At 43.8% G+C, this 12162-nt stretch overlaps 1 protein-coding gene across 1 annotated transcript in view; it reads right to left on the reverse strand.

Annotated features, from left to right (window-relative positions):
• The window catches only part of ada (adenosine deaminase), a 75185-nt gene that overhangs the window by 16207 nt on the left and 46816 nt on the right, over nt 1-12162 (reverse strand). Inside the window, exons 4-6 of the mRNA XM_084334038.1 lie at nt 7128-7271; nt 5607-5725; nt 3094-3218 (exon numbers count right to left, since the gene is read on the reverse strand). Of these exons, the coding sequence (XP_084190164.1) occupies nt 3094-3218; nt 5607-5725; nt 7128-7271 (388 nt within the window). The remainder of the gene's footprint in view (nt 1-3093; nt 3219-5606; nt 5726-7127; nt 7272-12162) is intronic.

The following is a 12162-nucleotide window of genomic DNA, read 5'->3' on the forward strand; positions in this document are numbered from 1 at the left end:
TGCACTATATAGTATTGTATATTAGTACACTGCACAGTATTGTATATTGTATGGTAACTACGTCTATTCTGCATCGAACATTGTACATATGTCTAAACTGAACACTGTGACCTCATTTTTTTACTTCTAATTTTACTATGTTATTTTATTTCATACTTATCTTGTCTTGCACAGTCTCTGGAGCGTAACAGTAAGAAGCATTTTGTATAAAAGTATTCTGTACTTCTGTATGACAAATATTAAAGAAACTTGAAACTTGAATTCCGTACACACTCTGGGAACCGCTCAGAGGGCCTTTTAATTCGGTTAGAGCAGCAAGCCTTCTAAAGACGTTAAACTAAATAAACATTAAGACTATACAGGTGCTAAAGATGAGCACCCATGCTTCTAACACAGACGAGTTGGACTTTAACTTGAGGGGAAATTATTTTGATAATCTTATTGATGATGAATTAGTGACAGCAATTGTTCTGAGAAAAAAACTCTAACCAATCAACATCACTGGAAATGTCATGTAGCTTAGAGTAGACGACAGAGTACAGCAACTTGCAATGGGCCTGGTCTACAAGATACACTACACGACCAAGGTACCTATGTACATGTCAAAATACTTCCCAAAGGTCAGTGAATACCACGATCACAACACCAGAGGGAGCTCCACAAATCATGTTAAACCCAGATTCGGCTCAAATAAGGGACTAAACACGTTTCGCAATTATGCCACATCAATGTGGAACGCCCTACCCAAAGCTGTAAAGGAATGTGGATCACTACCCACTTTCAAAACCTCTCTCAAGGGACACCTACGGGAGACTGCAATTCAACACTGGCCCCTGTAAATATCCTAACCCAACCCCCTCCAATGTACAGTCATTTACCTAGTATGGTTGTCAATAGTCCAATGTACAATTTTGTTTATTTGTACAGTGTCTCCTCCCCCCCCCCCCCTCAATGTACAGTTTTGCTTGTTTATACAGTGTGCCCCCCCCCCCAACCACCTCCAATGTAAATTACCCAGTATGGTTGTCAATATCCCAATGTACCCACCCCCCCCCACCCAACCTCCTCCAATGTACAGTTTCTACGTCAAATGTATATACTCCCTTTTCCTGACTCCTTTTGTATCACAAACAGTATTGTATTTGCAAATCTGGTATGTCATAAATGTATAGATGTAGCAGTACTGACTATCTGTATGTCATGTATGTCATATATGTCCTGATGAATTGAAAATGGGGGACCCTGATGTAAACAAGACGAAAGTCTTTCTCTGGTCTGCATCCCCTTAACAATTGTGTGTATTGAGCTGTACTGTATTGTACCCATTCTGCAATCTGTTAATAAAGTTTTCAATCAATCAATCAATTAGGGGGTGCGGTCAACGTGCTGAACTTACCCTTCATTTCCAGAGACAGAAAAAAGAATCTGAACCCTTTCACTACCACACTACAAAAGGTTAACCCTTTACTATCACACTACAGACGGTAACCGTCTGTAGTGTGATAGTAAAGGGTTCTTTACTATCACACTACAGACGGTAACCGTCTGTAGTGTGATAGTAAAGGGTTAACCTTCTGTAGTGTGATAGTGAAAGGGGTAACCCTTCGGCGTGCGGCAGTGAAAGGGTTAACCTTCTGTATTGTCGCATTGAAAGGGTTAACCATTTTGGTAGTGCGCTAGTGAAAGGGTTAACCGTGTTTACAGTACTGTTCCACACCTTCACACTCACACAAATGTAAAGCCACATTACGTAATCTCTGAGGAGCATTTACATTTAAATGAACAAAGTGTTTGCTTGTCCTACTGGGGTGGGTTCAAGGTCATTCACACTGTAGGTCTAATATGCAATAACCATTATATTATGGGGGGGGGGGGGGGGGGGTCAACGTCAGCCATAGGTGCCACATACAAGTGCCATAAACCACTGGAAAGGTACAGCCCCCCCCAAGGAATCATTTAACATTGTATGTCAATCTCTCCTGTCTAGTTAATATGCAATAACCATTATGTTTTGAATCTCATTTCTAGAAGAATTTATTTTCTTTATTGCAACTGGATTTGTTTTTCCTGAAGTGCCTTTTTTTCCTGGCTCAGAAAAACTTGCTGTCCGTGTCCCTACTGTAGACCCAGGCCATATGAACCCTCTGAATGTACTACTGTAGGCCATATGAACCCTCTGAATGTACTACTGTAGGCCATATGAACCCTCTGAATGTACTACTGTAGGCCATATGAACCCTCTGAATGTACTACTCTAGGCCATATGAACCCTCTGAATGTACTACTGTAGGCCATATGAACCCTCTGAATGTACTACTGTAGGCCATATGAACCCTCTGAATGTACTACTGTAGGCCATATGAACCCTCTGAATGTACTACTCTAGGCCATATGAACCCTCTGAATGTACTACTGTAGGCCATATGAACCCTCTGAATGTACTACTCTAGGCCATATGAACCCTCTGAATGTACTACTGTAGGCCTCCTGTATACCATAGGTAGGGCTTACTTTATAGGCATTCCTGTATACCCCCTAGATAGGGCCTAGCTCATAGGCCTTCTAGTATACCCTAGGTAGGGCTTACTTCAAAGGCCTTCCTGTATACCCTAAGTAGGGCTTACTTCATACAGTAGGCCTTCCTGTGTACCCTAGGTAGGGCTTACTTCAAAGGCCTTCCCGTATACCCTAGATAGGGCTTACTTTATATTATAGGCCTTCCTGTGTACCCTAGATAGGGCTTACTTCATACCGTAGACCTTCCTGTGTACCCTAGGTAGGGCTTACTTCATACAGTAGGCCTTCCTGTGTACCCTAGGTAGGGCTTACTTCATACAGTAGGCCTTCCTGTGTACCCTAGATAGGGCTTAGCTCATAGACCTTCCTGTATACCCTAGATAGGGCTTACTTCATAGACCTTCCTGTGTACCCTAGATAGGGCTTACTTCATAGACCTTCCTGTATACCCTAGGTAGGGCTTACTTCATAGACCTTCCTGTGTACCCTAGATAGGGCTTACTTCATAGACCTTCCTGTGTACCCTAGATAGGGCTTACTTCATAGACCTTCCTGTATACCCTAGGTAGGGCTTACCTCGTAGGCCATCCTGTGTCCTGGGTAGGCCTCACAGTTGAGGGACTCATCCCCTGCCAGATCGATGGCCACCACTCCTTCATGGCGATACTTCTTACAGAGCTCCACCACGTCCATGGACCAGCCTGTACGATTCAACACACACACGTGTTACTTACAAGGCAGTAAACGGTGTTGATCCTATGAGGTCAAACAGATACTGTAGACACAAACACATCAGCAAACACAAGAGACACACACATCTTGGAGTCGATGTATGAATGGAGTGATTGTAACTCCACGATGGTGATGACAACCAGAAATGGTTGACCTTTAACCTTTCTGAATATAGCACAGGATGACTAGATGAGCGCTGATATATTTTCCTAGAATAGCCCTTGACATTTCGTAATACATATTTGCAAACTCTGGAGTTTCATCCGATAACTGCTTCAGGCTAATGATCGAAGATCTGCTTTGTTGTACAGGAGATATTATGGTAACTATTAGCACAGGGCAGTAGATGAGACAAGTAAACGCCACGCCACGCCCCCCCCCCCCCCCCCCCCCCTCCCTCGGGTCAGTGACTCAAGTCTAAAGCAATAATCTGATCACCTAAATGGACTACAACGTACAGTATAACGTACGTACCTTATGTATACTGCACCTGTGTATACTGTATACTACATACTTACTAATAGTATATATTTAGATTCTAGTGTTTATTGTAACCATATTTATTGCCACTGCTGGCCAGTATGACTATAGTGTCTTTATACCTGTATCACTGTACATATTAATACTACAACTATGTACATTCCTCTGCCTTACTCATAAAACCCAGCTTACCCCTGCACATTTTGACAACCTAGGATGGCTTAGAGTAGACGACAGAGTACAGCAACTTGCAATGGGCCTTGTCTTCAAGATACACTACACCACTAAGATACCCATGTAGTACGTACATGTCGAAATACTTCCCAAAGGTCAGTGAATTCTACGACCACAACACCAGAGGGAGTTCCACAAATCATGTTAAACCCAGATTCGGCTCAAACAAGGGACTAAACACATTTCGCAATTATGCCACAATAATGTGGAACGCCCTACCCACAACCGTGAAGGAATGTGAATCCCTACCCTCCTTCAAAACCGCTCTCAAAGAGCACCTACGGGTGGCTGCAATTAGAAACTGGCCCCTGTAAATGTCCAAACCCCCCACCAATGTACAGTTTCTTCCCCTTCGGATGTATATCTTTTTTATGATCTCTTTTTACTACACAGTTCTGTATATCTGTATGTCTTGTATGTCATAAATGTCCTGATGAATTGAAAATGGGGGACCCCATTTTCTGCATCCTCTTAGCAGTTGTTTTATATTGAGCCATACTGTATTGTACCCATTCTGCAATCTGTTAAAAGTTTTCAATCAATCAATCAATACATATGATTAGCACTATTTACTCAGTAGTACTAATTCATATATTTTATACCCAGTTTAATCACCTGTACATTGTATATCACTGTTGCACTTCAGGGTTACATTTGCACTCTGGTTGGATGCCAAACCTCTTTCCGTTGTATACTGTACTGCCGTATGATGACAATACATTCGAATCTAAACTAAATACAGGAAGTCTGTGACATCCTTTCCAGTACGACCTGCGTTGGGCTCGTTATGTAACCAGGGTTTATTGCAGGTGGTAAGGGGGGACTCTTAGTGACGTGAGGCGAGTGTGAACAGTGCATTACTTGGCAGGTGGTAAGGGGGGACTCTTAGTGACGTGAGGTGAGTGTGAACAGTGCATTACTTGGCAGGTGGTAAGGGGGGACTCTTAGTGACGTGAGGTGAGTGTGAACCAGTGCATTACTTGGCAGGTGGTAAGGGGGGACTCTTAGTGACGTGAGGCGAGTGTGAACAGTGCATTACTTGGCAGGTGGTAAGGGGGGACTCTTAGTGACGTGAGGTGAGTGTGAACAGTGCATTACTTGGCAGGTGGTAAGGGGGGACTCTTAGTGACGTGAGGTGAGTGTGAACCAGTGCATTACTTGGCAGGTGGTAAGGGGGGACTCTTAGTGACGTGAGGTGAGTGTGAACCAGTGCATTACTTGGCAGGTGGTAAGGGGGGACTCTTAGTGACGTGAGGCGAGTGTGAACCAGTGCATTACTTGGCAGGTGGTAAGGGGGGACTCTTAGTGACGTGAGGCGAGTGTGAACCAGTGCATTACTTGGCAGGTGGTAAGGGGGGACTCTTAGTGACGTGAGGCGAGTGTGTGTCTGTGAACAGTGCATTACTTGGCAGGTGGTAAGGGGGGACTCTTAGTGACGTGAGGTGAGTGTGAACCAGTGCATTACTTGGCATGTGGTAAGGGGGGACTCTTAGTGACGTGAGGTGAGTGTGAACAGTGCATTACTTGGCAGGTGGTAAGGGGGGACTCTTAGTGACGTGAGGTGAGTGTGAACAGTGCATTACTTGGCAGGTGGTAAGGGGGGACTCTTAGTGACGTGAGGTGAGTGTGAACCAGTGCATTACTTGGCATGTGGCGCATGCAGCACAGAATGGACCTGGCTTTGATGCTGCTGAAGGCTCGCTGGCCCTCGTCCAGGCCCTCGTTCACCAGGTGCACCACCTCGTCTGGACTCAGGTCCCCCCTGGAGAGACAGGACAACAAGAGCTCAGAGGGATCCGTTGTGTGGACATAGCATCACAACAATAGTTATGGTAAATGGTGCATTTATATATAACAGCTTTTTTTATTCAACTTTTTTTTGTCTGCTTTTTTCTGTATTTTTCACCCATCCCAATTTAGTCGTTATGCCAATTATCTTCCTGGTCGTTCTGCCTGGGGAGGGTGCAGAACTACCACATGCCTCCTCCTCCGATACATGTGGAGTCGCCAGCCGCTTCTTTTCCACCTGACAGCGAGGAGTTTCACTGGGGGAACGTAACTCGTCATGCCATTTCCCACCAGATCCCCTCCCTGCTGAACCAACCAGTAAACCAGTTTACAACGACCAGGACACATACCCCCCCCCCCTCCGGCCTCTCACCCGCTAACACTGCCAATTGTGTTAGTAGGGACGACTGACCAAGGTACCGCTGACAGCGGGATTCCATCACAGAGTCTCTGGGTGGTAGGCAAGTGCTTAGTCCACTGCGCTACCCAGCCGCTCCCATATATAAGCTAGCTTTTATCCAAAGCGCTTTACAATTTGTTCCTCACATTTTTACACACACACACACACACACACACACACACACACACACACACACACACACACACACACACACACACACACACACACACACACACACACACACACACACACACACACACACACACACACACACACAGCTCATCGAGAGCAGTTAAGGGTTAAGTATCTTGCTCAAGGACACTGCGACACTTCGCTGCCCGGGAGGAGCGGGAATCGAACAGAGAACCTCCGGATTACCAGCCAACTGCTCTACCTCCCGAGCCACTGTCGCCCCCTAGTGTGTCTACAACGTGTGATGAGTTGACCCGTAGCGTTGAATAGTCGAGGTGGGCCGTTTTGCCTGAAAGCACCCCCTGCCACATAGTTATGATGTTCACACAGTTTAATGTTAAAGGAACACAGCAAGATTATGGGAAATGCGCTTACCGCCTTCTCCAGAGTCAGACGAGAAGGTAGATACCAATTTTCTTTCAGTAGAAAGCTATCTGGCTGCAAACTAGCCTAGCTTAGCACCAATGAATGGAAGTGGATAGCAGCCAGATAGCTTTCTACTGAGCGTACTCTGGAGAAGACGGTAAGCACATTTTCCATAATGTTGGCGTGTTCCTTTAAATAACTAAAGTATAATAACAACAATAGAGTACTGAATAGTAATTCAATGACCCAGACCCAATTTACCTCGATCACGCTCCAATACATAATTTGTGTGTATTTTTTTTTATTCTATAAAAGCACTATATAGATCCCATTAATTATGAAAAAAAAAATGTATTATATATTTACACACAAGTTTCAACAAGAACTCGAGCTCAACTGGTATGAAAACCTGACTCACTCGTTCTGGTTCCACGGGATGGGGTCCACTTGGGTGTTGGCCAGGAAGTGAGGACTGTACCGGACCTCCACGTAGACCACGCCCTCTTTAGACTTGTCCTCCACAAACTCATAGGCTATCCTCTTGATGGCCTCTCGGTCTCCACTAGTAACCAAGGAAAAACAAGGGTAAATGACATCATCACTGACTAAACAGACAACATATAATATAGCGGCACGGTGGTGTAGTGGTTAACACTGTCGCCTCACAGCAAGAAGGTCCAGAGTTCGATTCCCGCTTGGGGACCAGGTTTCCATGATGCCAGGTACCCAGGTGGGGTATCTCCCAGGCCTTTCTGTGTGGAGTTTGCATGTTCTCCCCCTCTGTGCTCGCAAGGCTTTCCCCCCGATAAGATAAACCCAATGGAAAAACATGCACAACAACAGATCGCTAACGCTGTGGCGTCCTTGACGAAGACGGACAGCAGCACTTGGATTGGTCCCCGGGGCGCGGCTCACGTTGACGCCCTATCTGCTCCCGGCTGCCCTCGCGTCGCTCTCTGTCAGGACGGGGTGTTATGGCCATGAGTGTTGTTTAAACAGCGTGTGGCGCCGGCGCAGAGGCAACTCACCTGTCCAGAGTCTTAGACGCACGTTCCTAAGTGTGTCCACTATGCGGCACCATGCAATAACTAATACTTAGTTGCAATAAATGTCTCTATGAGAATAACAATAATAATAATGAACCCTTTGTAGGAAAACGTCGGATAATTCTCCAATAGGAATTAAACCATAATAAAGAATTCCTTGACAGACCAACAGAATATAATTGATCTAAAAGGAGGTAGTGGTCAACGAAATCGAAGGCCTTGCTCAAATCAATAAAAATAGCACCAGTTAAGTTATTATTGCTAGAGGCAGAGAAAATATCACTGTTAAGTTTCAATAGTGCTGTAGTTGTGGAATGATTTGATCGAAAGCCAGATTGATTGGGTGATAATATATTGTGTTCATCCATTCTAGATAATATGATAATTGGTTATAAATTAACTTTTAAAATATTTTTATAGTAGAGCAGATAATTGAGATTGGACGGTAATTATTAGGTTCTAGAAAATCACCCCCTTTATGCAAAGGGGTGATACGAGACCACTTCCAGATAGCCTGTATTTCACAAGTAGATAATGACATGTTGAAAAGATCAGAGTGGATACATGATAATGTGTGATGCTATAATTAGAAATGTGTTCTCAATGTCATCTAACCCGGGACCACTACCTACCTTCAGATCATTAATTGCAGCATGGACCTCAACAGGTGTTATTTTCTTAAAAGAGAAGGAGCTGTTACAGGGCTGAATATTGTTATGAGCAAAAGGATCATGCATTGTGGGAGAAGAGACAGAAGAAAAGTGCTGGTTGAATGCATCCGCAACTAAATTAGGATTGTGTAAAATAATATTGTTGACTCTTATTTGGTTAGAGGATATATATTTTTTCCGAACCAGTTAAATCTTTTATTTTCTTCCAGAAGTTTTGGGGATTTTTTTAAATCACGAGTAAGAGATTCTCTATAATAATTGGCTTCTGCATTTCTGGTCATGGTTTTGCACACATTTCTCAACTGCCTGTACTTTTCCCAGTCAGCAGGATCCTTGGACTTACGAGATGCTGCCCAAGCTTTGTCTCTCTGCCTGAAAAGACCTATACGTTCAGAAGTAATCCAGGGAAGGAGTGTACAGGAGACTCGGGCGTATAAAAGTCTATTGGATCATGTCTCCAGCACCCCCCCCACAGCTGTAGCTACAACCACTTAATGTCAACGCTCTCATGCACATTCATTCATTTTCTCCCCCCGCCCTCTCTACCATGAGCTCAATGTAACGCGGAAGTGCAGTGGTCTATACCTACTTATACTGCCCTGTCAAGGCAGATCGCAGTAACTTCCAAACAGTGAAACTGAGAAAAATGGCTTTAAAGTTTTTTGACTTGCCATATATTGGAATGATGATGATCCAAATAAAATGGCTAGGTTAAGTTATGAAAGCTGGATGGAAAACAACATTGCATTTGAAGTTACTGCACTTTGCCTGTACATTACCTGTATAATTATTTAAGGAAATCGTGCAGCAGAGTGCAGTATCTGCTTTTTTGGGGTTAATTAAAATAATTATGTCATATTTTTGTACGCCTAAAGATTACTTCATTAATACATGTTAAATCTGGGTACTATCATCTATCTACCTATAACACATTTTGGATGGCAAGTCAAAACACTTTAAAGCCATTTTTCACTGTTTGGAAGTTACTGCGGTCTGCCTGGGTTTTGAGTGTGATTTTGTAGTTACTGCAGTTTTTAAAACCCCATATCTCCAAAACTGAGCGACATTAACATCTGAAACTTGGTCACAAGATAAAACATTTATTGACAAGGTCAATTTCACTCATAACTAAATTTTGACTTTTTTCAAGTTACTGCGGTTAGCCTTGACAGGGCAGTATACACCTGCATATAACCCATTATAACTCTGATAGCATGTGCAATAATACTGTATATAACGTGTATATATTTATTCTTACCATATATATATATATCTATCCACATCTGTCAGTACATACCTGCATATAATCCTTTTTACATATCTGTAGATACTATATCTATATATATCCCTTACCCTACTCTTACTAGTTACACTGCGGGCCAGTATGACTTACTAGTTACTACCATAGCGTCTTTATACCTGTATCACTGTACATACTAATACTACAACTCTGTACATACATCTGATTAGCACTCAGTAGTACTCATTTATATATTTAATACCCGGTTTAATCACCTGTACATTGTATATTACTATCGCACTTTACCGTTTTGCACTCTGGTTGGATGCCACACTTCTTTCCGTTGTACTGTGTACGTGTGCTGCGTGATGACAATACATTTGAATAGCGAAGACAATGGAAGTATATTCCGCAACAAGCCCACAATATGGGCCTAGTAAGCCTGATGACACATGGATGGACATTAGTGCCCAGAATGCAGACCGACTCTACAGACACCCAAGAAGGAAACAGAGCCCTGAATATAGACCGTTGTACTGTACTTGTGCTGTGTGATGATGAGTACTAATTTATATATGTTATAGTGATACCCAGTTTAATCACCTGTGTGCATTGTATATTATACTGTTGCACTTTACTATTGCATTTGCACTCCGTTTGGATGCCAAACTTAGTTCCGTTGTACAACTGTACTTGTGCTGTATGATGACAATACATTTGAATTTAAACTAATCGAATCGAATCTATCAAAAGCTTGCGGTGATACCGAGTAACGGTTTGACACTGTTATCTCGGGAGAGAATCGCAGCACTGTTCCACTCCTTCTCCTCTCGCGCTCGTCTCTCTCTCTCTCTCCCCACGTCACATGATGCAGGACACCACGTCACATGATGCAGGACAGCGCTCTGCTTCCAGAATTTACATTGGAAGTGAATGTTCGTCACACGGCCATGAATGCCTGTTGTTCCCCCTCCCTGCCCCACTCGACCCCCCCCCCCCCCATCCACCAGCCCACACAACAGTCCTGCATGAGCTAAACACGGCCAGCAGGTTCCCCGTAGTGTTGCAGCGTAGCTGGAAGCTACGGTATAATAGTGCAAACAATGGCTTTCAAGGGCCCCTTCGTGAAGAATGTTCCATTCAGCATAACTGCCAGCTAATGTATAGCCATTACACGGTCATTATTTCTTTCTCATATTTTGTAAGGCCGATATTTGATGTTGGAAGTATTTGGTAAATGGGTGCATTTTATATATCTCTTTTATCCAAAGCGCTTTACAATTTTGTTCCTCACATTTGACCCACTCACTCGCACACTCGCACACGCAGACGGCGGAGGTGTCGACCTGCTCATCGAGAGCAGTTAGGGGTTAACCCTTTCACTGCCACACGACAGCCGGTTAACCCTTTCACTGTGACAATACAGGAGCTAATGATGCTAATGATGGAGCATCGCCGTCGGTTGTGTGATAGTAAAGGGCCAACCTTCTGTCGTGTGGCAGTGAAGGGGTTAAGTGTCTTGCTCAAGGACACTTCCAAACGCTGCCCCGGGAGGAGAGAGAATTGAACACGGATCATCCGGGAATTACCAGACGACTGCTCTACCTCTACCAGCCAACTGGTAGGTTGTAATACCAGACCAATGAGACCATACAACAGAACAGTCTCTTGTTGCTGAAGTCACATGTTTGTTCCTCCATGACCAGCAGTCAAAATAAAGCTGCTTAAAGGAGAACTATGTTTTACATCCCTGTCTGTCAAAACGTGTTTTATATCTCAGTTTCAACAACAAACAAAAATGAGGCTATTTTTTTGTTTTGTGTTGACGATTATACAACGGCATGCAAATTTCTCTATTCTGATTGGCTGAAACAGTCCATTTACACGTATGTATCCTTCATAATCCACGCTCCTGGTCCCAGGACCCGCCCACCACCGAATCACATCACTCCGCCGGATCACTCCGTCGGAAAAAACAAGATGGCGGACAATAATCTTTAACAAATGGATATGTTGATAGCGTCATAACGACTAAATATAAAGCGATTCTGTCAAGGGGAACGTGTTAGTATTTTAAACAATGTTGGATGATGTAATTGATGGGTCTTGACTCAATCTAGAACAAAAGAAAAATCGCGGATTGATTGATAGATTAATTGATTGATTTAAATTTCTTCCTTCCTACTTTCCGACTGCAGCGTTCTCTCTCACACTCTCCGACGCTGGCGTACCCACAAACACACACATACACACACACACACACACACACACACACACACACACACATACACACACACACGCACACACACACTGTGACACACACACACACACACACACACACACACGCACACACACACACACACACTCCTGTCTGCAACAGCGGGGCGGGGGAGTCAGACTGAGAGAGAAGCAGCGCTGTTTTAAGTGAGCATGGTCTATTGAATTGATTGATTGGTTGATTGCTAATTTTATTACTGTACCCCTGGTTTCCAACTG

The sequence above is a fragment of the Notolepis coatsorum genome, assembly GCF_963971535.1.
Source record: "Notolepis coatsorum genome assembly, chromosome: 17".
Classification (NCBI taxonomy): Eukaryota; Metazoa; Chordata; class Actinopteri; order Aulopiformes; family Paralepididae; genus Notolepis; species Notolepis coatsorum.